At 43.4% G+C, this 25,359-nt stretch overlaps 1 protein-coding gene across 8 annotated transcripts in view; it reads right to left on the bottom strand.

The window, feature by feature from the left end:
* Positions 1 to 25,359, bottom strand: part of LOC141917715 (F-BAR domain only protein 2-like) — a 142,510-nt gene that overhangs the window by 7,520 nt on the left and 109,631 nt on the right. For all 8 annotated transcript variants that reach the window (XM_074811113.1, XM_074811121.1, XM_074811115.1 and 5 more), the window contains 6 exons: positions 16,216 to 16,319; positions 13,450 to 13,579; positions 10,131 to 10,242; positions 9,373 to 9,528; positions 5,973 to 6,105; positions 3,032 to 3,231 (listed from right to left, as the gene is read on the bottom strand). In XM_074811113.1, coding sequence (XP_074667214.1) covers positions 3,032 to 3,231; positions 5,973 to 6,105; positions 9,373 to 9,528; positions 10,131 to 10,242; positions 13,450 to 13,579; positions 16,216 to 16,319 — 835 coding nt within the window. The remainder of the gene's footprint in view (positions 1 to 3,031; positions 3,232 to 5,972; positions 6,106 to 9,372; positions 9,529 to 10,130; positions 10,243 to 13,449; positions 13,580 to 16,215; positions 16,320 to 25,359) is intronic.

The following is a 25,359-nucleotide window of genomic DNA, read 5'->3' as shown; positions in this document are numbered from 1 at the left end:
TTGTGAACAGAGAAGGACTGGTGGATGATGTGGCGGCTGGAGGCCGACTAGGGCACAGCGATCATGAAATAATAAATAGAGTTCTCTATTCTTAGAGAGGCCAGGAGAGGGCTAAGCAGAACTGACATCCTGGACTTCCAAAGGGCTGACTTTGTCTTGTTTGGGCACCTGCTTGACAGGATCCCTTGGGAGACAGTCCTGAAGGGTATAGGGGTCCAGGAAGGCTGGGCACTCTTTAAGAAGGAAGTCTTAATGGCTCAGGATCAGGCAGTCCCCAGGTGCTGTAAGAGAAGCCGGTGCCAGAGAAGACCACCCTGGCTGAACAGGGAGCTTTGGCTGCAACTCAAGGAGAAAAGGAGAGTTTACAGCCTTTGGAAGAAGGGGCTAGCCACTCACAGTGATTACAAAGAGGCTGTGAGGCTATGCAGGGCAGAAATCAGGAGGTCTAAAGCCCAGCTGGAAATTACTCTGGCTTCAGCAATCAAAGATAACAAGAAATGTTTCTATAAGTATGTCAGTAGCAAAAGAAAGACCAGGGAGAGTCTCCATCCCCTGCTAGATGCAGGAGGAAACATGGTAACAAGTGATGAGGAGAAGGCTGAGGTGCTTAATGCCTTCTTTGCCTCAGTCGTTAATAACAAGACTAGTTGTATTGAGGGAATCCAGCCTCCTCAGCCAGGAGACAGAGACTGGGAGAATGACCCCCCCGCATTCCAGGAGGAGATAGTCAGTGACCTACTGCATCACACAGACACACACAAGTCTATGGGACCGGAGGGGATACACCCGAGGGTGCTGAAGGAGCTGGCTGGGGTGCTCGCCAAGCTGCTTTCCATCATTTAGCAGCAGTCCTGGCTGACCGGGGAGGTCCCGACAGATTGGAAACTGGCCAATGTGACGCCCATCTATAAGAAGGGTCGGAAGGATGATCCAGGAAATTACAGGCCTGACCCGGGAAGCTGATGGAGCAGCTCATCCTGAGTACCATCACACAACACATGCGGGACAACCAGATGATCAGGCCCAGTCAGCATGGGTTTATGAAAGGCAGGTCCTGCTTGACAAACCTGATCTCCTACGACAGGGCGACCTGTTTATTGGATGAGGGAAAGGCTGTGGATGTAGTTTATCTTGACTTTAGTAAGGCCTTTGACACTGTTTCCCACAGCATTCTCCTGGCAAAACTGGCTGCTCGAGGCTTGGATGGGCACACGCTTTGCTGGGTAAAAAACTGGCTGGATGGCCGGGCCCAAAGAGTTGTGGTGAACGGAGTTAAATCCGATTGGCGGCCGGTCACAAGTGGTGTCCCCCAGGGCTCGGTTTTGGGATCTCTCCTGTTTAACATCTTTATTGATGATCTAGATGAGGGGATCGAGTGCACCCTCAGTAAGTTTGCAGATGACACCAAGTTGGGTGAGAGTGTTGATCTGCTCGAGGGTAGGGAGGCTCTGCAGAGAGACCTGGACAGGCTGGAGCGATGGGCTGAGGCCAACTGGAGGAGTTTCAATAAGGCCAAATGCCGGGTGCTGCACTTGGGCCACAACAACCCCCAGCAGCGCTACAGGCTTGGGGAGGAGTGGCTGGAGAGCTGCCAGTCAGAGAGGGGCCTGGGGGTGTTGATTGACAGCCGGCTGACCATGAGCCAGCAGTGTGCCCAGGTGGCCAAGAAGGCCAATGGCATCCTGGCTTGTGTCAGAAATAGCATGGCCAGCAGGGACAGGGAAGGGATCTTACCCCTGTACTCGGCACTGGTGAGGCCACACCTCGATGACTGTGTTCAGTTTTGGGCCCCTCACTACAAAAAGGACATTGAATGACTCGAGCGTGTCCAGAGAAGGGCAACGAAGCTGGTGAAGGGTCTGGAGCACATGTCATACGAGGAGCGGCTGAGGGAACTGGGATTGTTTAGTCTGGAGAAGAGGAGGCTGAGGGGAGACCTCATCGCCCTCTACAACTACCTGAAAGGAGGCTGCAGAGAGCTGGGGATGAGTCTCTTTAACCAAGTAACAAGTGATAGGACAAGAGGTAATGGCCTCAAATTGCACCAGGGAAGGTTTAGACTGGGTATTAGGAAGCATTTCTTTACAGAACAGGTTGTTAGGCGTTGGAATGGGCTGCCCAGGGAAGTGGTGGAGTCCCCATCCCTGGAGGTGTTTAAGAGTCGGGTCGACATAGCACTTAGGGATATGGTGGATTTGGGAACTGTCAGTGCTAGGTTAATGGTTGGACTGGATGATCTTCAAGGTCCTTTCCAACCTAGATGATTCTGTGTGATTCTATACCTATGTGCTACCAAACCCCAGGCACATTGATTTAATTCTGCTCAGGGGATGTCCCACTCTGCCTAGCCCTGCTACCCTCTGCTTGTTTTCACAGACTTGTAGAAACATAATTATCTGAGACACATGTCTCACTTTCAAGTGCTGCTGTAAATGGTCTGCAGGCTTAGAAGGTGGCGGCAGGTAGCTGTGAGTTAGATAACAATCAGCACGACACCTGAGAGACAATGCTACCTGGCTTATGAAGAGCTCCTCAGCTACTGAAGGTTAAAACCCTTTTAATTAGAAGCTAATTTTTAAGCTAGAACAATCAAGAAATCTTTTTAAGAACTGCATTTCTTCTACTCTGTCTATATAATATATATGGATATATTTATACACAAATGCATACGCACATATATATAATGTTTTTTAGCAATTAAGATATTTTGGTTTCAAATCACATTGTTAAAAATATGTATCCTGTCCATTGGCCAAAAGAAAGCAAACATTGGAAATTTCAGAAAGGCTTGTATTCAGAAAGGTTTGTATTATTACACAGTTAGAATGGGTACATATAGTCTCATTTTAGTTCATGTGAATTGGCTGTACATGATCTGTTTTGGACCAGAAAGTGTCCTAAGCATCTGATACCACACATTTTATCAAGAGGTAAAAAATTAGCTGTTTCTTCCAGTGAAATTTTTCAGGCTGACACTAATGAATACACTGAAAAGAATTTGAAATAATAAAAAGAAAAGTATTAATATTACCATTTTGCAGGTGGAAGTGATTGCATGTTTGTTACTCCTCCATCTACTGGTACCACAACCTGGACATCAGACAGCATACTAGGCACATTCATAGACTCTGGATTGTATTTATAATCCACTCTCACATCAGTAGTGCTAGCATTACATTTCCAGTAAGTTGCAAGATTTAAGGGAGTGGACTGGATGCCATTTGAAGATACCTGTAAAATAATAAACCATTGCAAGAAGCTTAATTAAAATATTCCCCTTTTGGACAGAATTAGGGAATGATGGTAACAAGTATAACTCTAAATCCTGAAAAGTGACCAAAAGAACAACTGACCTCTGAGCCCTTAATCTCTGAATTCTGAAGATTGTTGTAGCCTAAAGTAATTCATGTTCTTTCAATTTTAAATTAAAACAATTTTAAAAAGGTTTAAACTCCTCTGGACCACAAGGCTCCTTCCTGTTCTGGCTTTCATAAGCCAAAACAGTTTTGTTTTAGTCTTGTGTTCTACTTTACACAAGAAACATGCTTGCAGCAAAATGAACTTCATCCTTAGCAGTTGTGTGCCATACCAATTCAGCTGCCCAAACAGCCAGCAGCAGAGGGCAATACCTGTCATTGGACAGGCAGCCAGCAAAACAGTTCTTACCTATTAAATGCATTATTTTCCTGCTGCAGGAGGGATTGGATGCTGCTGCTTCTGTAGCTGAACTTGTGCTACTGCCCTGCTGCACTTCTACCACCTTCCTGGTCTACTTGAGGAACCTTCTATACTCTGGTGTCCCCTCTTGCCTTTCCTTGGCAGCCCAGAACCCTTTCTATCTGCCAGGGCTTCTGCATGCCACTGCCTCATTTTTCCCCAACAGTAAAGATCTTAAATAGATCTCATTCTTCCACAGTACTCATTTCTGCAATCCAAAGATATGTTTTGTTCCTTCCATCTTTCTCAGGAATTCTCTGTGTACCTAACATGCTTTTTATAGATTCAGTATGCCAAGATTTTAAACTATATTGGGAGGATGTGGAAAGCTACAACGATATTAATAGCTGCACTGATAGGTTCTTTTGGTTTTTGATGTAGAGACAGCTGGCTCAGATGTTTAACCATCTCAGTGCAGGCCTAGGAAATCCCTGTTCTCCCTTTTGAGGAGTCTGTCTTGAATTTTCATGAAGATTTTTTGTTGACAGCCAGAACACCTTCTCACAGATTCATGGAATAGTTGAGGTTGGAAGGGACCTCTGAAGGTCATCTGGTCCAACCCCCCCGCTAAAGCAGGACCACCTAGAGCCAGCTGCCCAGGACCACGTTCAGACAGCTTTTGAAGATCTCCAAGGATGGGAGACTCTACCACCTCTCTGGGCAACCTGTGACAGTGCTCAGTCACCCTCACAGTAAAAAAAGTGCTTCCCAGTGTTCAGAGGGAACCTCCTGTGTTTCAGTTTGTGCCCATGGCCTCTGGTCTTGTCACCAGGCACCACAGAAAAGAGCCTGGCTTTGTCTTCTTTGCACCCTCCCTTCAGGTATTTATACACATGGATGAGATCCCCCCTGAGCCTTCTCTTCTCCAGGCTAAACAGTCCCAGCTCTCTCAGACTTTCCTCATAGGAGAGAGACTCCAGTCCCTTCATCATCTACATGGCCCTGTACTGGACTCCCTCCAGTATGTCCATGTCTCTCTTGTACTGATGAGCCCAGAACTGGCCACAGGACTCCAGGTGCGACCCTCACCAGTGCTGAGTAGAGGGGAAGGATCACATCTCTTGACCTGCTGGCAACACTCCTTCCAATGCAGCCCAGGATACCGTTAGCCGCCTTTGCAGCAAGGGCACATTGCTGGCTCATGTTCAACTTGGTGTCCGCCAGGAGCCCCAGGGATTTTTCAGCCAAGCTGTTTTCCAGCTGGGTGGCCCCAGCATATACTGGTATCTGAGGTTGTTCCTCCCCAGGTGTGGGACTTGGCACTTCCCCTTGTTGAACTGCATGAGGTTCCTGTCAGTCCATTTGTCCAGCCTGTTGAGGTCCCTCTGGATGGCAGCATAACTGTCTGGCCTACCAGTCACTCCTCCCAGTTTGGCATCATCAGCAAACACGATGAGGGTACATTCTGCCCTCTCATTCAGATCTTTAATGAAGATGTTAAACAGGATCGGACACAGTATTGACCCCGGAGTACACTGGCTAGTTACTGGTCTCCAACTAGACCTCATGCCACTGACCATCACCCTCTGGGCCTGGCTGTTCAGCCAGTTTTCGATCCACCTCACTGTCTGCTCATCCAGCCTATACTTCATCAGCTTCTCTATGAGGATGCTATGGGAGACACTGTTGAAAGGCTTCCTGAAGGCTAGGTAGACAATATCCACTGCTCTCCCCTCATCTACCAGGCCAGTCATTCATCATAGTTTATCAAGTTGGTCAAGCATGACTTCCCCTTGGTGAAGCCATGTTGACTACTCCTGATGACCTTCTTGTCCTTCATGTGCTTGTAAATGGTTTCCAGGATGAGTTGTTGCATTATATTGTGAGAGGTGAGAACATCATGCATTCTCATATACTACAGTTGATTAGCTACAGCACCCAAAAATTATGCAATTACAAAATCAAAATACAATATAATCACAAACTCAAACCCCCACATTCAAGGAAAGCTTAACTTTGTTAACAAATACCTAAAGAAGCAGTGTTTGAAGTTTGCACACATGAATTGGACTGAAGTGTGAGCAAGCTGAAACAGGTCATGAATGAACAGGGAATGATGTGAAAATATAACACGAATGCACTCAGCCTGTGCAGAGCCTATGCATTGGAAACAGTGACATACCCAAATTTGGCCTAGATGAGGGATGACAGTTCATCTGCATGCAAGCAAGCAAGGAACAATTATTATAATTTCTGTATAGATATGAAATCTGCCAGAGTTCCTTAAAAAATTCCAAAGGGAAAAAAGTGTTTACCTGATACTTTAAAACATCCACATTATAATAGGATGCAGATGGGTTCTGCTCTGATAATTTCTTGAGGTAGACAGCTATAGCTTGCATGTTCATCCAAAAATCCTTAGTACTGGAGTCACTTTGTGACTGATGACTACAAAGAAAAAGAAAGGTAGGAATTAGAAGGCAACACTAAGTTTTATTATTTCGGATGTCTAAAAATTAAGACTAGATCTTTCCCCTTCACTATTTCAAACAAGAATTTGTTCTAATGCTTTATAACATATAATTGTACCTTCCTAAATATTAAGACAAATTAACTGCTTGTATCTAGTAAAAATTCTCCTTCCAGGTTGTGGAGCAGTGAGTTTCCTCCACTGATGATCTGCATCACAAGATGGAGTTAATGCCAAATTTAGATTTTACATTTAATAAAACACAATCAGGTGCCATGAAAATGTGTGGGAGACGCAGATGAAAGTGGCCTTTGAAAAGGAATGTTATCTAGTTTGGAATAAAACCTAAAATCATAATTAGTTTTTGTTATGACATAGCTTCACTAATGCACTGAATTAAGATTTGTGCTGTATGTGTTACCACACTTTCACATATTTATAGAGTGTAAGCTTTCAAAATGTTTTCAATTAAAAGTGATTTTCAAATTATTATAAACAACTATTTTTCAGATACTTATAGTTACATTCAATCTTAGTAACAATTTATTATATCATTTTTATATGTAGGTAAGAGTGCATATGACTGCAGAAGCAAAATCCTGGTTGGGAGCTACTGAAGCACAAAAAGGTGTTTTGCAGATAAAGAATATTTTCAGCTCTGGTTGCATCAGGTTTATTTTTTAATAAGGATGAAGCTTTTAAGAAAACTGATTCAGAAACAAAATTCAAATCACTTAAGAATCAAAGAGCTCCATGAATTATCTGTGGATACATAGAGGAACTGCATCCATCCCTAAGGAGGCATGCAGAGTGTGCGTGCAGAGTGAAAGCTGAAAACGAGCACCTGGAACACAGTAAATATGACTGCAATGGGTTGAATGTCCTAGAACAGTGACTTACCAGCAGCTTGTCCAATTTACTTAGAATTTGGTTCTCAATACAGTGTTGTCATTCACGCAATTTCCATTTTCAACAAAATATATAAACACTTATCACAGAGACCTTCCAAAATTTAAACAAACGAAACCAGCAGCAAAATCCTGCTGCTGCTCTACAACCAAGTGTAATTCAAAACAGAAATTCTGATGTCTCCACAAATATCACTCACATTAAAAAGTTCCATCTCTATAAATACTAAGCAAATGATAGTCGTTGCAGTATATAATGAAAAGTGAAATTATTATGATACAGGTTTAACATCATAAATATCCAGTATATGCATTCTTTCTAATTAGAGGTGAAGTGTTACAGTACTCAGACAAGAATGCTAGACATTTTCACTTTTTTCCAAAATGTATTTTTTCAGTATAATTCACTCAGATACAGCTCTGCTAACATTTCAGTTATAAACTGTCATGTCAAAAAATGATAAATTTAATTTTGTATGAATCATTGTTAAATATGAATGATCAAAATTAAATACAAAAGAATGGATGCACGTACTTTGATTCAAGTTATTTCAGTAATTAAAAAATTTGGCATCTAGAAGTATTTAACTGGTTTTCAAATAATTTCTCCAATAAATGAAATAAACTGCTCAGCTGAAAGATATCTGCTTTTTTTTTATTTTTTTAAAAGATGTCCAAATGCTGTGATTTCAACAATTATCCTACTCAACCAGCAGCTTTTTTTCTTAAGAATTCTCCTAAGTATGCTGCTATACACTTGAGAGATAGTTATGTAACTGATCTGACCTACCATAGAAATGATACAGCTTAAAAGATACACCAATAACTGACAAATGAGATTAGGTGTAGCTCCTACTACTTGTTTTCTATTTAACGCTACTGTTTCATAATTTAATCTTACCTTTGTTAATACTTGTGCTGGGTTTGTATGTGTGATGGGGGTTTTTGGTAGCAGGGGAGGGGGCTACAGCAGTGGCCCCTCTGAGAAGCTTCTCAAAGCTCCCCCAGCTCCAAGTGGGACCCGCCTTGGGCCAAGGCCAAGCCAATTAGCAACAGTGGCTGTGCCTCTGTGATAACATATTTAAGAAGGGAAAGCTGAGAGGAGGAGTTGGAGTTGTGAGGAGTTACAAGGATGACACCTATGCAAACACCAAGGTCGGGGGGGGGGGGGTGGTATGCCAGTGCAGAGCCCCCCTGTATCCTGTGGTGAGATGGCAGGGCTGCCCCCCCTGCCACCATGGAGGTCACCAGTGGAGCAGATGCCCACCTGCAGCCCGTGGGGGACCTCACACTGGAGCAGGTGGCTGTGCCCAAAGGAGGCCAGGACTCTGAGGGAAGAAGCCTCTGCTGTTGCAGTTCAGCCCTGGGAGGACTGCAACACACATGGACAACCCACACTAGAGCAGCTCAGGGAGAGCTGCAGCCCATGGGAAGGACTCATGTCAGAGAAAGTTTGTGGAGGACTGCCACCCATGAGAGGGACACCATGCTGGAGAGCAGGGGAAGAATGCAAGGGGTTGTCATCCCGCCCCCCCCCCCCCCAAGGTGGAAGAAGCAGCAGGACTGACTGCAGCCCCCAGTCCCTGCCCCCTGCACCACTGGTAGAAAAATCAGGAGCAAAGCTGAGCCCGGGAAGAAGGGAGGGATGGGGGAAGGTGTTTTTAAGATGCAGTAATGCTTCTCACTGTCCTACTCTGTCTGTTAAGTATTATTGTTGTTAAATTTATGTTCTTTTTTCTTCCCCTAATGAGCCTGTCTTTTGCCTGTGACCTGAGTCATCCCTCCCTATCCTTATCTCAATTCCCAAGCCTTTTGCTTTATTTTCTCCTTCCCAGTGCTGGGGGGGATGGGGGAGTGAGCAGCTGCATAGTGCTCAGTTGCCCTCTGAGCTCAAACCATTGCACTACTGTATAAAGAAAGCTATATGACAATATGAGTGTCCTATTTTTGACATCTAACTATTCTCTGTATCTGTAATCAGTTATATTGTTCATGTAGTTTGATTAGAAAAAAAAAGGTTTTGTTTTTGTTTTTTTTCTAAAAAAAACCAGTTTATTAAACCATTTATAAAATGTGTGTAAAAACCACAGCTACATTTGCAAACTATTTTTTATGGCTCCTGTTATATTCAGCATAAGTTTCAAGTTCAGTAATCACTGAAATTTTTAATTGTGGCAGTAGAGAGAAACTGAGCCTAAATAAGATTAGTTCAGGAAACTAAATCATCTATAAGCAAATCAACAAGACTGTAGCAAATTCTGATCTACATACACAACAATTCACATCTTACAAATCATGTAGTTTACTATTATATTAAAAAAACAAAACAAACAAAACCTGTATACAAGTTGTGCATTTGGAAGAATCTGCTCTAGGTTGCTTGTGTTTTTTACCCTGAAGCAGAGCACAGCTGGAGACGGGTTACTGGTGAAGACTTTAATAATCCCACTTGGGAACGATACTGTCATATCACCAGTGATCTTCACAATACATCTAGAAGAGAATGAAAACATCAATTTTATTGCAACTCATTAACTGCCTAATTTTAATACTAATTTTAAAGTAATCATTGTACTTTTACAATCTGATGAGCTGAATTCAAAACAGAAAATCTATTTCAAATGAGGGTAATGTGGCACTATGACAATGTACTATCACTTTCAACTTGGAAGCCAGATGAAATAAGAAAAAAAGTTTAGCTGGTTAAGCATACAGTAGTATGGGTGGATATTTTTCAGGATTTGAAAAGATAGCACAACTATGCTTAGGCAAGGCCTAAGTAGCATTGCAAGCAATGTGACAGAGGGAATGGTGTGCTTTTAAGCTGCTTAAATTTACATGTAACACCTACCTGACTATACCATCTCATTTTCAGTGTTCTCATTGAACACATTTTTGTAAAGCAGGGATATATAAACTCCTAGTGGGATGCAGGCCAACAGAGTGATAAGCCACTGCTGTCACTTATATCAGGGGAAAAAAACCCTGTGAGAATCCCCCTTCTAATGTATATACATTTTCCCCAAAAATATTAAAACCAGTGTGTTTTCTTATTGTAACTTATTACATTCAAAACAATTCACTATTTAACTAACCTTGTGGGGTCTGCTCCTTTAAAGTAGGCATTAACAGATTCAGTAAGGGCTACTGCAACAGGCAAGGTGTCCTGGTTTCCAAGTCTGACAGGGCTGGGATCACGTGAAACACCTAGAATACATACAGCATATAGGTTTAATTTTCAAAAAAGCTTGGCAATAGATTTCAGAATGGTTGACTATACCTGTCATTTTAACAAGAAGTTATTACTATCAAGGTCATAGCAGGATTTGAAGTATTACTTGAAAAGTATGTAGAAAAAATATAAACACAGTACAGTACAATTGCCCCATCAAAACACTGCTTAGCAACCTAAAAAAACAGGACTATCAGTATGACATTTTGTAAATGGACAGACACAAGGAAATACATATGAGACTGAAGAACACTGCATCAAAATGGATACTGATGAAACTGAAGTCAACAGATCCAAAGGAAATTAGATGTTAACTACAATACTTTAAAAAAAGTCCCTATTGTATGCTTATAGTATGGAAAAATGTATGATAAAATAGTCACAGAAATGCAAATAATTCAGTTACAGTATGTATGAACATAAACACACATACATTAATATTACCCCACATAAGCGAACTGTTGAACATTCTTTTAACTATTTCAGTCAACAAAGATTACAATTCCCAAGCAGAAATTGTTGGAAAAGTATTTTGCAAAGTTTCCTAATGTTTATGTAGTAAAGATTCTGGGAGTACCTTGGAGGTACCTGGAAATACATACCAGTTTACAAGAAAAAAAATTACCAGGCCTGTATCAGCCTTCACAACAAAGTTCTAATGCATAGCTATAAAAATCAACTCAGAACTCAGCTAAGGCTTTTTGAAATGCATGTGTATAACTGACAAAAATGGTTGTCATGGGATTTTACTTTTCAGTAGTGTTTTATATGTGTACTGAATATAAAATACTGGAAGTTCTATCTTTTTATTAGTGCAATAGTGTAGTGGAGAGTATCTTACTAATTTTTTATACCACTGCTGAAACAGTCTGTATTACATGCCTGCTGTGAGCTCTCCAAGGGACAGGATGTCACAGAGCTGTGCCAAGGCAGACTCGCTGTATCTCAGGCTGCAGTCCAGCACATGGGTCCAGTTCTAGGACCTTTGGCAGCACCAGCAAATCTGGCTTTGATGCCCTGCCACCTGCCTCAGCCCCAACCACTGTTAACAGCCCTTCAGCTGTGCTGACTCAAGAGCTAATGACACAACCATGTAAACAGTTGCATTGACATACTCAAGGATGTTGCCCAACTGCAGAATAAAAGACTGCATCATTGGCCATAAAAAGGGCAAATAAATAAGTCTGATCAAATGGTTTTAGTTCCATTTAGGAACAACAGTTCAAGTAATTTTAATATTGGCTAAAGTGCTGTCATAAAAATAAAATGTATTAAAAATATTATCTTTGTTATCTGTATCTTCACAGAATCATCTAGGTTGGAAAAGACCTTGAAGATCACCTAGTCCAACCCTTAACCTAACATTGACAGTTCTTGACTACACCATATCCCTATCTTCAAAGCTTTGTGTTATTTAGAAATATAGTGTCCTGGTTTCAGCCAGAATAGAGTTAACTTTCCTTGGGCTGAGAGGGAGCACAGCTAGAGGGCCAGGCCCGGATCGGTCATTGGAGTATTCCATATCAGATTTTTCATGCGGTCAGGATCGCTGCTGGGAGTGGGCTGTGTACCGGTTGCCAGTCAGTGGGCAACTGCATTATATATTACCCGTTTGGACTTACTATTGTTACTGTTGTTTTGTTACTATTACTAAATGTTTTTTATTCAACCTACGAATTTTCTTTTTTTTTGTCCCTCCCCTATTTCACCAGGGGAAAGGGGGGGAGCAAATGATTGGCCACGGGGTGATTGGCTACCAGCCGAGTTCAAACCACGACATATAGAAACAGTTTTATCTACTTGTCTTATGAGAATAAGGACTGTCACAGTAAAAATATATTCCCTTTTCTTCCAAGACAAACTGAAGAAACAAGACCAATTTTTAGCTTGTTTTGGGGGGAACAGATGGAAGATTATGTTGTATAAAAGTGGTTATATCAAGTTTTGGTGACTTCAGCAACATATAACTTAAGTAGTTGAGCTTTCAAGCTATTTGTATCTGCCAGACACCAGAAACAGCTAAGAAATGTGTCAGCACACACCTCCTTACCTCCTCCCTCACCTCACGATTTCACTCTGTCACTGTCTCCAATAACACACACACACACAGCTGGGGCTACTGATGCTGCTGCCACCAACTTCTGGTTCCTTGGCACCAGTGCTGAGGCCTGAGGAAGTGAGCCTGGATGAACTCTGGCGACCAAAATATCAGTTATCTTTCTATGATGCTTCTCAGCATTTGGGAAACTGGTGGACACTGGACTGTGCCAGCACTGCAGCAGCTAAGGCTAGACAGACCTTACTAGCTTTGGTCCTGCACAGGGTGGAAAATAGCTAAATTGTTTTCAGTGCAGAACTCACACTAGAAGCTGTGCAGGTGCTCTTCTAAGGTGCGGGTGAGGGATCCTTGGCATCAGTAACATTCATAGATAACTTAGTGTTAACTCAAGAGTCTGATTTAACTTGGGACTAAAGTGGTCATAGTGTTCAGGAATTAAATAGTTCAATTCTGCTACAGAAACAAGTTAAAATGTCTTTTAAAAAACCCCACAAATAACACCCCCCACCCCCCAAGTCTTCCTGTTATTTGTTATAATCAAATATCATAACTGAAGAACTTTAAAGACACTAGGAAACCTTCTGAAATTAGTGGCAGCACAGGAAGACTGATTCTCTTTTCATCTTCATCTTTATTGTTTGGTTGGTTGCTTTGCTTTTACTAAACACTTCTGTTTAGCTTATATACTGCAATTATAGGATAACAAAATAAAAACAACATAAGAACTCAATTTTGTGAACATTTATATTAACTCAAATTTATCAGTATCCTAAAATATTTCTGTACATATAAAATAACATCTTATAAACAAATGCACGATAACATTGTCCTCGATGAACGAATATGCAGGCATACCAAATACAAATTCATGGAATATTTTAATTTTGAAAAATATTTCACTAAAGAACATGCCATAATTGTATCTATGGTCTAATCTAGTCAAATCCACTGTCCTGTGTCTCAGTGTCATTTAGAAGCAGGTACTGCAAAGGATGCTTGAAGTACCTAGACTGGACTCACATATGGAACAACTAACTCCAAGGAATGGTTTTCCTAACAGGTAGAACTCAGTGGCAGAATTATACCATTTCTAAAATGAGTTAAAATGGTTAATTTAACTTACCAACCGTAGGTGTGTTTGCTGCACTGAGGGAAGCAGAAGAGGATATTGAGGAAACGCTCTCTGCATGTGTCAAGGGAGCTGCAGGTGGTGGACTTGAGTTAGAGGTCAATGGAGGGCTGAACAGTCTAGGCTAAACACAAGAGATGACAACAGTATTATAGAGACAGAAAGTGGTTTTAAAAAGATGAAAAAAGACTGTACATAGAGTTCATTCCATTCCCAATCAAGTTCATAGTGTTTCTCAATGTATTTCTTTTAATGCTTTATCTAGCCTAGTTTTTATTGTAAAACAGAGAACCCACATTTTATATGGGAATCAATTCCATTATTTCATAGCTTATCATGATTAATTTTTTTCACCTGAGTAGTTAAGTCTAATGTATTTGATTATGTAACAGTCTGTCAATAATTGTGCTATAACACAGTAGCAGAATCTAACCCTATAGCCCTCTGTATGTGTGCAACAAATGTGGATTTTCAGAGCTAAACGAGAGCTACTAACAACTGGAAGTGAGTCCAGCAGAGGGCAACTAAAATAGCTGAGGACTGGAGGAGATGAGAGAGAGGGAGAGGCTGAAGGACCTGGGTTTGTTCAGCCTGGAGAAGAGAAGCCTAAGGAGGGATCTACTAGCAGTCTTTCACTAACTACAAAGAAGATGGAGTCAGGCTCTATTCAGAGGTCTAAGAGCTATAACAAAGGAAATTTCAGCTGAACACAGGGAAAAAAATTCCTTGTAACCTTATTAACCACAAGCCCTGGGACAGGTTGCCCAAAGAGGTTGTGAGATCTCCCTCCCTGGAGATTTTCAAAACTCAGCATGTCCCTGAGCAACCTGATGCAATTTTGAAGTTGGGCCTTCTATGAGGAGGAGGTTGGCCTAGAGGAGATCTTCAAAAGTCCCTTCCACCCTAAATCTTTGGATAGTTTTATGATCCATTTAACTGTTAAGGTATTAGTTTAAAATAAGTAATGATCATTTTGGGATTAACCTATCTAAAAAGTACTGGAACTCCTGAAGCATCTGTTTTGGTTGGGTAATTGGTTTTTTATTTCTGTTCTATCACACTTGTCACTGAGTATATGACTTTTATACAGACTGTGGGAATTGTAAAAGGAGGTGACATATAATGAAGACAACTCACAATCTTCCACTTGTGTCCAGATACTAGCCAATTTCTAAAACATTTAACTTTCTGCAGAATCATACTTTATAGCAGAACAGTACCAGCTAAATTCTTCTAATTCTGATGATATGAAGAACAGATTCCTTGGTCTAAGAGCAATTACTACAATTTTATATTGGAATGAGAAAAGAATCTCAAAATGAACCCTACTCTGACCTTATAACATTTTCAGTTTTGTCAAAGCATAAGACCAAAATTTTTTCCATAACGAGAATATGGTGAAAGTATCTTTCTACTTTGAAAGACAGTAAGAGGATGTTACCACAGTAAAATTCTTTCAAGTCAGTAAGTCAAATGAAACCCAAAGAATCATAATATTCATAGAAGAGATTAAGCATGGCTTGGTCTGATATGCTGTCTGGGTATTTGCATTCTTTGCCACATTCCTTATTGGAAGGTGGACTTGCACTGCAGGCAGTGAGCAGAGATGCAGGCAGAGCACAGCCTCTTGCTATGCTGATGGGCAGCTGCTGCAATCTGCCGCCTCCCTTCTCCACCAACCTGCAACCAAGGGCAGGGTGAAGTCACAGCAGGGCTACTTGTGTCAATAAACAGCTGATAAAGATCTACTTAATAACACTGTGGTGGTTTGACCTTGGCTAAATGCCAGGTACCCACCAAGTCACTCTATCACTTCCCCCCCTTCCCCTTTTTTTCTCAACAGGGCAAAGAGGGGACAGAAAATAAGATAGGAAAAAAACCAACCAACCCTTGTGGGTAAAACAAAAGCAGTTTTAATATAAGCAAAGCGAAGCAAAGGTCCGCGCGCGGAAGCAAAAAAGAAAACAGATTTATTGTCTACTTCCCATGAACAGGCGATGTCGGGCCTTCTCAGGAAGCAGGGCTCCAATACGCGTAGTGGTTGCCTCGGAGGACCAAGGGTGACCCCACCCCCTTCCTCCTTTCTCCCAGCTTTATACTGAGCAGACGTCATATGGTCTGGAATATCCCTTTGGTCAGTTCGGGTCAGCTGTCCTGGTTGTGTCCCCTCCCAAGATCTTGCCCACCCCGTCCCACTGTGGTTGGGGGGGAAATGTCAGAAAGAGCCTTGGTGCTGTGTAAGCACTACTCAGCAGTAGCCACACCACCAGTGTGCTATCAACACCCTGCCAGCTCCCAACATAAAACACAGCACCATGAGGGCTGCTACAGGGGAAAACCAATTCTGGCTCAGCCAGACCCAGTAAAAACACTCATTCCCCAAAGCTTTGGTGATATCCCTAAATCAATGGAGTTTTCTTAATAATTTCACTAGTATTTCACATTTTGAGAACTTTAATCTCACATACACTATCCTTTAATTTTCAAGTTATTGATTAGTTCAATCAAAAACATTCAGCTGATGCAAAAATTATGTTTTGAAACTTTTTTGTTCAGTTAAGAATTATTCTGTTATAGTAACACATTTATTGTGAACAATTTCCATGCCTATCTGGCAATGGTGAAAATCTGAGTATGCGATTCCTTGAACATTGGCTGGAAAGTAACTCCACTGTAATGGTGTAAATGATATACCTGAAATTGAGTTACAATGGAGAATTAAAAAAAAAACCCAAACCAACCAGCAACAACAATACATACTATTTCATTAATTCCACTAAGTTTCCCCGTAGACAGCTTTGGTCTTGAAGCAGGCCTTGGAGGGGGTACAATGGTGCCTACAGAAAGAGGAGTTGTGGGCCTTGCTGAAAGAAAACAAATTTAAGAAAATCAATATTAGAAAGGTCACATTGAATATAAATACGTACTCACTTGAATACAATAACGGGAAGTTATGCTTCTATTAAAAGTTCCTATTTTACAAGCTCCATTTTGTAATATTTACCACTAATCATAAATGTTTTTAAAATAGGGCCATGTGATACCCTGTGTCCTGGTTCAGCTAGGATAGGGTTAAGTTTCCCCAGCAGTGGGGGGAAGCTCTAGCCGGGTTATTCAATACCATGCTGACATCACATCCGGGCGCCCAAGTGCGGGAGAATCGGTGAACGCGCGTGTTGTGTGGTCGTTCTCCTCACTGCTGTATCGGTATATCCCTTCTTCTGTTCATTGTTATCACTGTTATTGCTATTGTTGTTGTTATTGTTCGGTTTGTTGCTGTTGCACTGTTGTATTAAACCTTTCCTTATCTCAGCCCCGGGGCTTTGTATTTCACTCCCTTTGTGGGGGAGGGGCAGCGGCCCCAAGGTCACAGACCCTGGCAGGGACTAAACCACCACAACTTTTGGCGCCCAACGTGGGGCTGGAGAAGACTGAGATAAGGACAAAAGGAGAAGTGTGTTAGGTGCAATTTTTCTCTTTTTATTTGTAATGTTTGATAAGGAACATTTGCAATGCTGGCCAACTTGCTGGCGTGGTGGGGCTGGATTAATCCTTATGTCCCCTGTGTGTTCCCAGTGCTGGTGTTTGTTCTCGGTGGAAAATGTGTCAAGGGTCTTGTTTTGCTGTACTGGCTGCAGACTGCTTATAATGGGCTTGTATCACTGCTTGTGGGGGTGAACCGGTACCTGTTTGCTGTCTGGGCTTTTGTTTGGGGTCTCACCCCCTCTATGGGTGAGCCAGGGGAGATCCTCTCGGTTTTTGAGAGTTTCAGCTATCCCTGGAGCACCCAGGCCAGTGTGCTTGCGGCACTGTGCTTTATGAATGTCTGCCAGATCTTGTTTTGGGCCATGCGGTACTTCTCCAACAATAGCACCACCCGGAAACCTGCCCCGAGGGCAGATAGTTATAAATGGCTAGGTGTGTGGGAAAAGATGGGCAAGTGCCTGAGTCAGTGGTCACCCCCAATGCTTTGGGATCTCACTGCCGAACAAGTGCAGAGTCCTGATAAACTGGTGGAGTGTTTGGAAAAGGTGTGCTGCCAATCTGACAAACCCCAGGAGATGCAACTCGCTGCGATGTGCTGGGGGCTTGCCCATGCTTACCGTGTCATCTTTAACACTGATCACTGCCCTCAAGGGGGAGAAGGGGCTGCAGGATCTGAAAGTGAACTTACTGGTGCAGCAGCTGGGCCAGGGGGACAGGCAGTGCCAGTATCAGTCACCTCCACCAGCACAGCAGCTGGGCCAGAGGGACAAGCAGTGCCAATATCAGTTGCCCCGATACGGAAAACCAAATATACCAAAAAATCCCCTCGCAGTGCACAGGGTGATGATGAACCAGGCCCATCACGAGAGCAGGAGGAAGAGCCGGAGGTAATCATCCGATCTCTATCCCTCAGTGAGTTGCGAGATATGCGGAAGGATTTCAGCCACCTTCCAGGCAAGCAAATTTGCACCTGGCTGCTCCGATGCTGGGATAGTGGAGCTGCTGGTTTGGAATTGGAGGGGAGAGAGGCCAAGCAGGTGGGACCTTTAGCCAAGCAGGCTGGTATTGACAAGGCAATAGGGAAACAGGCTCAAACCCTCAGCCTTTGGAGGCGACTCCTGCTCGCTGTGAGGGAGAGGTACCCCTACAAGGATGATGCTCTATGTCAGTTAGGCAAGTGGACCGACATGGAGAAAGGCATCCAAAACCTCAGGGAAATGGCTGTGTTTGATATGATCTATGGTGATCTGAATGATGAGCGGTCACCAATGGATCCAGATCAGGCCCCTTGCACACAGCTGATGTGGCGGAAGTTCCTGCAAAGAGCTGGCAATATGAGGGAAGTCTCCCTTCGTCTCAACATGCCTGGGTTTCAGCTGTAGAGGAACTGTCTCAGCGGCTCCAGAAAGTGGAACAGGACATGTCCTACATTCCACCTGCACGGGCTGATGTCTCAGGCATTAGAAGCAGGCGTTTCCCCACCCAAGAGAAGGGCAGTGGAAGGTACACACCACGGGGCACCCTGTGGTTCTTCCTCCGCGACAATGGGGAGAACATGAGAAGGTGGCATGGGCAGCCCACTTCCGCCCTAGCTGCACGAGTACAGCAGCTGAAAGGGAAGACCACCATGAAAGGGGAGTCTTCCAAGAGAGATGCAGCTCCAGTGTCCAGTCAGAAATTCCCCAGACAGAATAGAATGGCCAACATTATGCTTGACCCTCTTGAGGGGACCAGGAAGTCATTCCTGCAGGAGTCACTCTTAGATCAAGTGAGTGATGGTGAGCAGGATTAGAGGGGCCCTGCCTCTAGCCAGGTGGAGGAAAGGGATAATCGGATTTACTGGAAGGTGTGGATCCAATGGCCTGGCACATCAGACCCACAAGAATATAAGGCCTTGGTAGACACTGGAGCACAGTGCACTTGATGCCATCAAGCCACAGTGGGGTTGAATCCATCTGTATCTCCGGGGTGACAGGGGGGTTCCCAACAGCTGACCCTATTAGAGGCTGAAGTAAGCTTAACTGGGAAGGACTGGCATAAGCACCCCATTGTGACTGGCCCAGATGCCCCGTGCATCCTAGGTATAGATTAACTCAGGAGAGGGTACTTTAAAGACCCAAAAGGGTACCGGTGGGCCTTTGGTATAGCTGCCCTGGAGGAGGTTGAGCAATTGTCCACCTTACCCGGCCTCTCAGAGGACCCCTCGGTGGTGGGGTTGCTTAAGGTTGAAGAGCAGCGAGTGCCAATTGCCACCAAGACGGTGCACCGGCGGCAGTACCGTACTAACCGAGATTCCCTGGTCCCCATCCATCAGCTGATCCGTCGACTAGAAAGCCAGAAGGTGATCAGCAAGACTCATTCACCTTTCAACAGCCCTATATGGCCAGTGAGAAAACCTAATGGCGAATGGAGACTGACCGTGGACTACCGTGGCCTGAATGAAGTCACGCCAGCGATGAGTGCTGCAGTGCCGGACATGCTAGAGCTCCAGTATGAGCTGGAGTCGAAGGCAGCCAAGTGGTACGCCACGATTGACATCGCTAACGCGTTCTTCTCCATCCCAATAGCACCAGAGTGCAGGCCACAGTTTGCATTCACTTGGAGGGGTATCCAGTACACCTGGAATCGATTGCCCCAGGGGTGGAACCACAGCTCCACCATTTGCCATAGACTGGTCCATACTGCACTGGAGAAAGGTGGGGCTCCAGAACACCTGCAGTTCATTGATGATATCATTGTATGGGGGGACACAGCTGAGGAAGTCTTTGAGAAAGGAAAGAAGGTAATTGAAATCCTTCTGAAGGCTGGTTTTGCCATCAAGTGACAGAAAGTTAAGGGGCCTGGAAGGGAGATTCAGTTCCTAGGAATAAAATGGCAAGATGGGCGTCGCCACATCCCAATGGAGGTGATAAACAAGATAACAGCCATGGCCCCACCAACCACCAAAAAAGAGACTCAGTCTTTCCTGGGCGCTGTGGGGTTCTGGAGGATGCACATCCCAAACTACAGCCTGATTGTGAGCCCTCTCTACCACGTAACCTGCAAGAAGAACGATTTTAAATGGGGCCCAGAGCAACAACAAGCCTTTGAACAAATTAAGCAGGAGATTACCCAGGCAGTGGCCCTCGGGCCAGTCCGGACAGGGCAGGAGATTAAGAACGTGCTCTACACCGCAGCCGGAGAGAATGGCCCTTCCTGGAGCCTTTGGCAGAGAGCAGATGGGGAATCCCGAGGCCGACCTCTAGGCTTTTGGAGCCGGGGATACAAAGGCTCTGAAGCTAACTATACCCTGACTGAGAAGGAGATACTGGCAGCGTACGAAGGAATTCGAGCTGCCTCAGAAGTGGTCGGCACTGAGACACAGCTCCTCCTGGCACCTCGACTGCCGGTGCTGGGATGGATGTTCAAAGGAAAGGCTCCCTCCACACATCATGCAACAGATGCCACGTGGAGTAAATGGGTTGCGTTGATAACACAACGGGCTCGAATAGGGAACCTCGACCCCCCAGGATTAGTAGAAATGATCATAAACTGGCCAGAGAGCAAAGATGCTGGGATGTCACCAGAACAAGAGGTGAAACGTGCTGAGGAGGCCCCACCTTATAACGAGCTGCCAGAGGAAGAAAAACAATATGCCCTGTTCACTGATGGGTCTTGTCGCATTGTGGGAAAACATCGACGATGGAAGGCTGCTGTGTGGTATCCCACAAGATGAACCCCTGAAGCTGTTGAGGGACAAGGTGAATCGAGCCAGTTCGCAGAGATGAAAGCCATCCAATTAGCTTTGGAGATTGCTGAGTGAGAAAAGTGGCCGAGGCTCTATATCTACACTGACTCGTGGGTGATGGCAAGTGCCCTGTGGATGTGGTTGCAGCAATGGAAACAGAACAACTGGCAACGCAAGGGCAGACCCGTCTGGGCCACTGAAGTATGGCAGGACATTGCAGCCCGGGTGGAGAACCTCGTTGTAAAGGTGCGCCACGTGGACGCCCATATACCCAAGAGTCGGGCCACTGATGAACATCAACTCAACCAGCAGGCAGACCAAGCTGCTAAGATCGAGGTGGCTCAGGTGGACTTGGACTGGCAGCGTAAAGGTGAACTGTTCATAGCCCGGTGGGCCCATGAGACCTCGGGCCACCAAGGCAGAGATGCAACATATAGGTGGGCTCGAGATCGAGGGGTGGACCTCACCATTGACACCATCGCAGAGATCATCCACGGATGTGAGACGTGTGCTGCAATCAAACAAGCCAAACGGGTGAAGCCCCAGCGGAATGAAGATCGATGGATGAAATATAAATATGGAGAGGCCTGGCAGATCGACTACATCACACTGCCACAGACCCGCCGAGGCAAGCGCCACGTGCTCACAATGGTGGAAGCAACCACTGGATGGCTCGAAACTTATCCAGTGTCCCACGCCACCGCCCGAAACACCATCCTGGGCCTTGAAGAACGAGTCCTGTGGCGACACGGCACCCCAGAGAGGATTGAGTCGGACAATGGGACTCACTTCTGAAATAACCTCATAGATGCCTGGGCAGAAGAACACGGCATCGAGTGGGTCTACCACATCCCCTACCACGCACCAGCCTCTGGGAAGATCGAGCGCTACAATGGACTGTTAAAAACTACATTGAGAGCAATGGGGGGTGGAACCTTCAAACACTGGGACACACATCTGACAAAGGCCACTTGGTTAGTCAACACAAGAGGATCTGCCAATCGAGCTGGCCCGGCTCAGTCAAAACTTCCACGTGTTGTAGACGGGGATAAAGCCCCTGTGGTGCACATGAGGGACCTGCTGGGAAAAATGGTCTGGGTTAGTCCTGCGCCGGGCAAAGGCAAACCCATCCACGGGATTGCTTTTGCTCAAGGACCTGGGTGCACCTGGTGGGTGATGCAGAAGGATGGAGAGGTCCGATGCGTGCCACAAGGGGACTTGATTGTGGGTGAAAACACACCGTGAATTATGTTGTGCTTTTGTTAATTGTTTTTATGTTATTGTTAATTGCTAAATGGCAGCTGGGCATGACGCAGATGGTATAGAATAAAGGGGTGGATTATGTCCTGGTTCAGCTAGGATAGGGTTAAGTTTCCCCAGCAGTGGGGGGAAGCTCTAGCCGATCACGTCCGGGGCGCCCAAGCGCGGGAAGATTGGTAAACGCATGGTGTGTGGTCGCTCTCCTCACTGCTGTATCGGTATATTCTTTGTTCTGTTTATTGTTATTACTGTTACTGCTATTGTTATCGTTCTTGTTGTTGTTCAGTTTGTTGCTGTGGCAGTGTGGTATTAAACCTCTCCTTATCTCAACCCAGGGGTTTGTATTTCACTCCCTGCCCCGTTCCGATCAGAGGGTGGGGGAGGGGCAGTGGCAACGTGGTCTCAGGTCCCAGCAGAGCCTAAACCACCCCACCCTGAAAAGTGACTCTAAAAATGGCATCATGGGCTTTCTCATTGTTCTCAAATGATCTTATACTAACTCTTCTCAGAGGTTTGTATGTAAAAAGATGGTTTTACCTAAGTTCCCTTTTGTCTATAGTCTATACAGATTTAGAATACAGAACAGTCTTTCATGTCTCACCACAAATGGAAAATTCAGTGGAAATTCATATTCAGTCCTGGCTGACAATGGCATAACTCTGTTTACATCAAATTATGCCCTCTGAAATCCCACTGACTTCAATAAGTATACACCAGTATAACAGATAAATTACTCTGTTGATTGCAAGAACACAGTAACTTCATGTTACCTCTTAGCCAAGCTATTGGAAGTAAAAAGCAGTTGGAAAAAATACTGTCCTCATGTCCTTCTAAACCTAACAGACACAACTAACAGATAGTGGCAGCAGTACAAAGATGCCACTTTTACATAGCCACTTTTCCAAAGAAAACTGTACTTCAAAATAAATGTTAGATGCCATCCAATGAGTATGCCAGATCTAAAATTAACTTCAAAATAGACTGAAACCCTAATATATGACATTCTATCATGTCCCTCAAATAATTCTGGATGGTTCTTTTTTAATTAAATCAGTTAATGTTATTTAAAATATAACTTTTAAGTATGGAATTTTCTCAGGCATTCAGCATAAATCTGCTGTCATTGAAGTATGGGAATTTCATCAACAATTTGGGAAGAAAGAAATTAGGCTAATACTGACCACCTTAAGAGTTGCAAACTCAAATGTCCCCAAGTAAATTCACTTCTGAAATATCAGTCATTCCTTTAAAATTCTTGTTATGCCCCAGGAAGACAGTGCATGCTAAACATTGAGTAGTCTGCTGCAGTATCACACATATTCAGTGAGTCATGGCCCACTTGCCTAAATGCACTTTTCCTTTGCCCTCTTAGCACGTAGCATTACCACGATATCATCCATGCTTCAAAATACTAGATGTTAAAAAGGAACAGTTTTAAATCCAATTTATTTAACTTTATTTAATCTGAAAACATCTATACATTCCTATTTCTAGAAAAGCAAAGCTCTGCACAGTTAAGAAAAAGCAATACCTTTAAATAATTTCAATTTTTCTTCTTATTTCAAGCTGAATATTGATTCAATTGTCCTAACTTTAAAGGAAGTGGGTGCTAACAAGCAGTTTAGTATATTCCAAGTAAGAAGATGAGTTAATTTTAACATCAGGTGAGCAATAATAATAACAAAAAAAAAAAAATCAGTCCAAAGCTTGCTTTTTGGAGTCAGTTATTAGCAAAGAGCAGTACACAATGCATGCTTGCTATACCCTTATTTGTGTGAATACAAGACAACACTAAATTATAGTCCAGTAGTGAAGATGATGCAGAAGAAATTTCAAAAGCAGTGCCAGTTTCTTCAGTGAATAATTGTGCGTGGCACAGAGTATTATTGACAAGGTCACTTCAATCCTCAGAAGCACAACTGTTGGAAGAATTCCCAATCAAAGCAGAAGAGGCAAGGCAGGCATTTTCAGTTTTAAAATGCAATCTTTGGGGCTCCTTCTTGTCTGTGCTTATGTGTCTAATTGTAAGAAGTTCATCAGCAAAGGAAATCCACTGACTCTGAGACCATGAAACAGAGGATAAAGTACTGGTACTCCCTGATGGTGCTGCTGTAACACCAGATTTGCACAAAGTGCTAATAGTAAAGTCTGGTGAAGATGGGCTTCTAGACTCAGAATCTGTCTGGTGTCCAAGCAAAGACTGAGATACTCTACACCCAGGCAAATCAGTGGTAGATGAGGAGGAGCTCCTATTATGCTCTTTCAGTGTAGCTGAAGGAAAAGGGAAGAATTGAAACTAGGAGCAACACTGAAATTATAAAAATTTCAATATAAATCCATAATTCAGAAACATATTCAGCATCCACTGCATGAGGATTACTAGCCAGCATGAAAAAAATAACTGCTCTGCTAGGCTAAAAATCACACCACTTACAAATAAAAGAAAAAAACCCCAGTCACATATCATGTGTACTTCATTCATACTGTCAACCATGTCATTTTCCATTTTTTAAGTAAACCGACAAGTAATTAATTGTGTTTCTCTCCCCTTAAGGCCCTACTTCTCATGACTTACCTTATTCCTCTAACTTCTTCCCTGCCATAGTTTCACTTTCTCTCATCTTTGTCTTTTCCTTCTCGTGTCCTACTCCATGTTTGTTTCCTCTCCACAGCTTTCTGCTTTTTGTTTCTATCGAAGTTATTTAATCAAACCTACCCTTCTCTGTTCCTTCCAAACATTTTTATCCTCTCACCCTTAACATCTGTAATGGGAAGGCCCAACATAAACTGCTGTCCGGTAAATGAAGGAAGACAATACAGTCATGAGATCCTGTATCCATCCGTATCTAGGGAGTAACTGTACATATGAGGCATCATCTGCCCCAGTTTATTTCCTCTCTCATCCTAGAGTCTTCAGGCTGCTGGAAAACAGGAGTTTTCCACAAGTATTCCCTGCATTTGGCTGTTTCCTGTTGCAGTAGATGACAAGAAGCAGCAAATGCAAGGTTAGTCAGTTCTCAACATCTTGCAGAGTAGCATACAGAATTAAAAAGGGAGCAACATGTTTAGAAGTTCAGATCAAAAGTATAGGTGTCCTCTCTACAGTTGTTCTTTTGTCAGGAACAAGTAGATTCTCCAAGCCCAAATAAACAGAAATTTAACACAGCTTTCCCTTTCTAACAGATATTTTAAATATCATTCAAAGGTTTTGAAATACTACTACAAATCCTATACAAAAACAATGTGGAAACATGCAAGACTATTTTAAAAATACATGGGGATGAAAGTGAGGAAGATAAATAAAAAGAAACATTTTTATAATATCAATAGCTGCCTAAAAAATGTTTGTTATGCTTGTTCAAGATAACAAAGTCAAATTTCTAACAAAGCAGGATTATTCACAGATGACCAAAGTTTAATTCTGTGCTGCG

Source organism: Strix aluco, chromosome W (assembly GCF_031877795.1).
Source record: "Strix aluco isolate bStrAlu1 chromosome W, bStrAlu1.hap1, whole genome shotgun sequence".
Classification (NCBI taxonomy): domain Eukaryota; kingdom Metazoa; phylum Chordata; class Aves; order Strigiformes; family Strigidae; genus Strix; species Strix aluco.
Note: the sequence above shows the minus strand (reverse complement) of the source record. Positions and strands in the feature narration are given on the sequence as shown.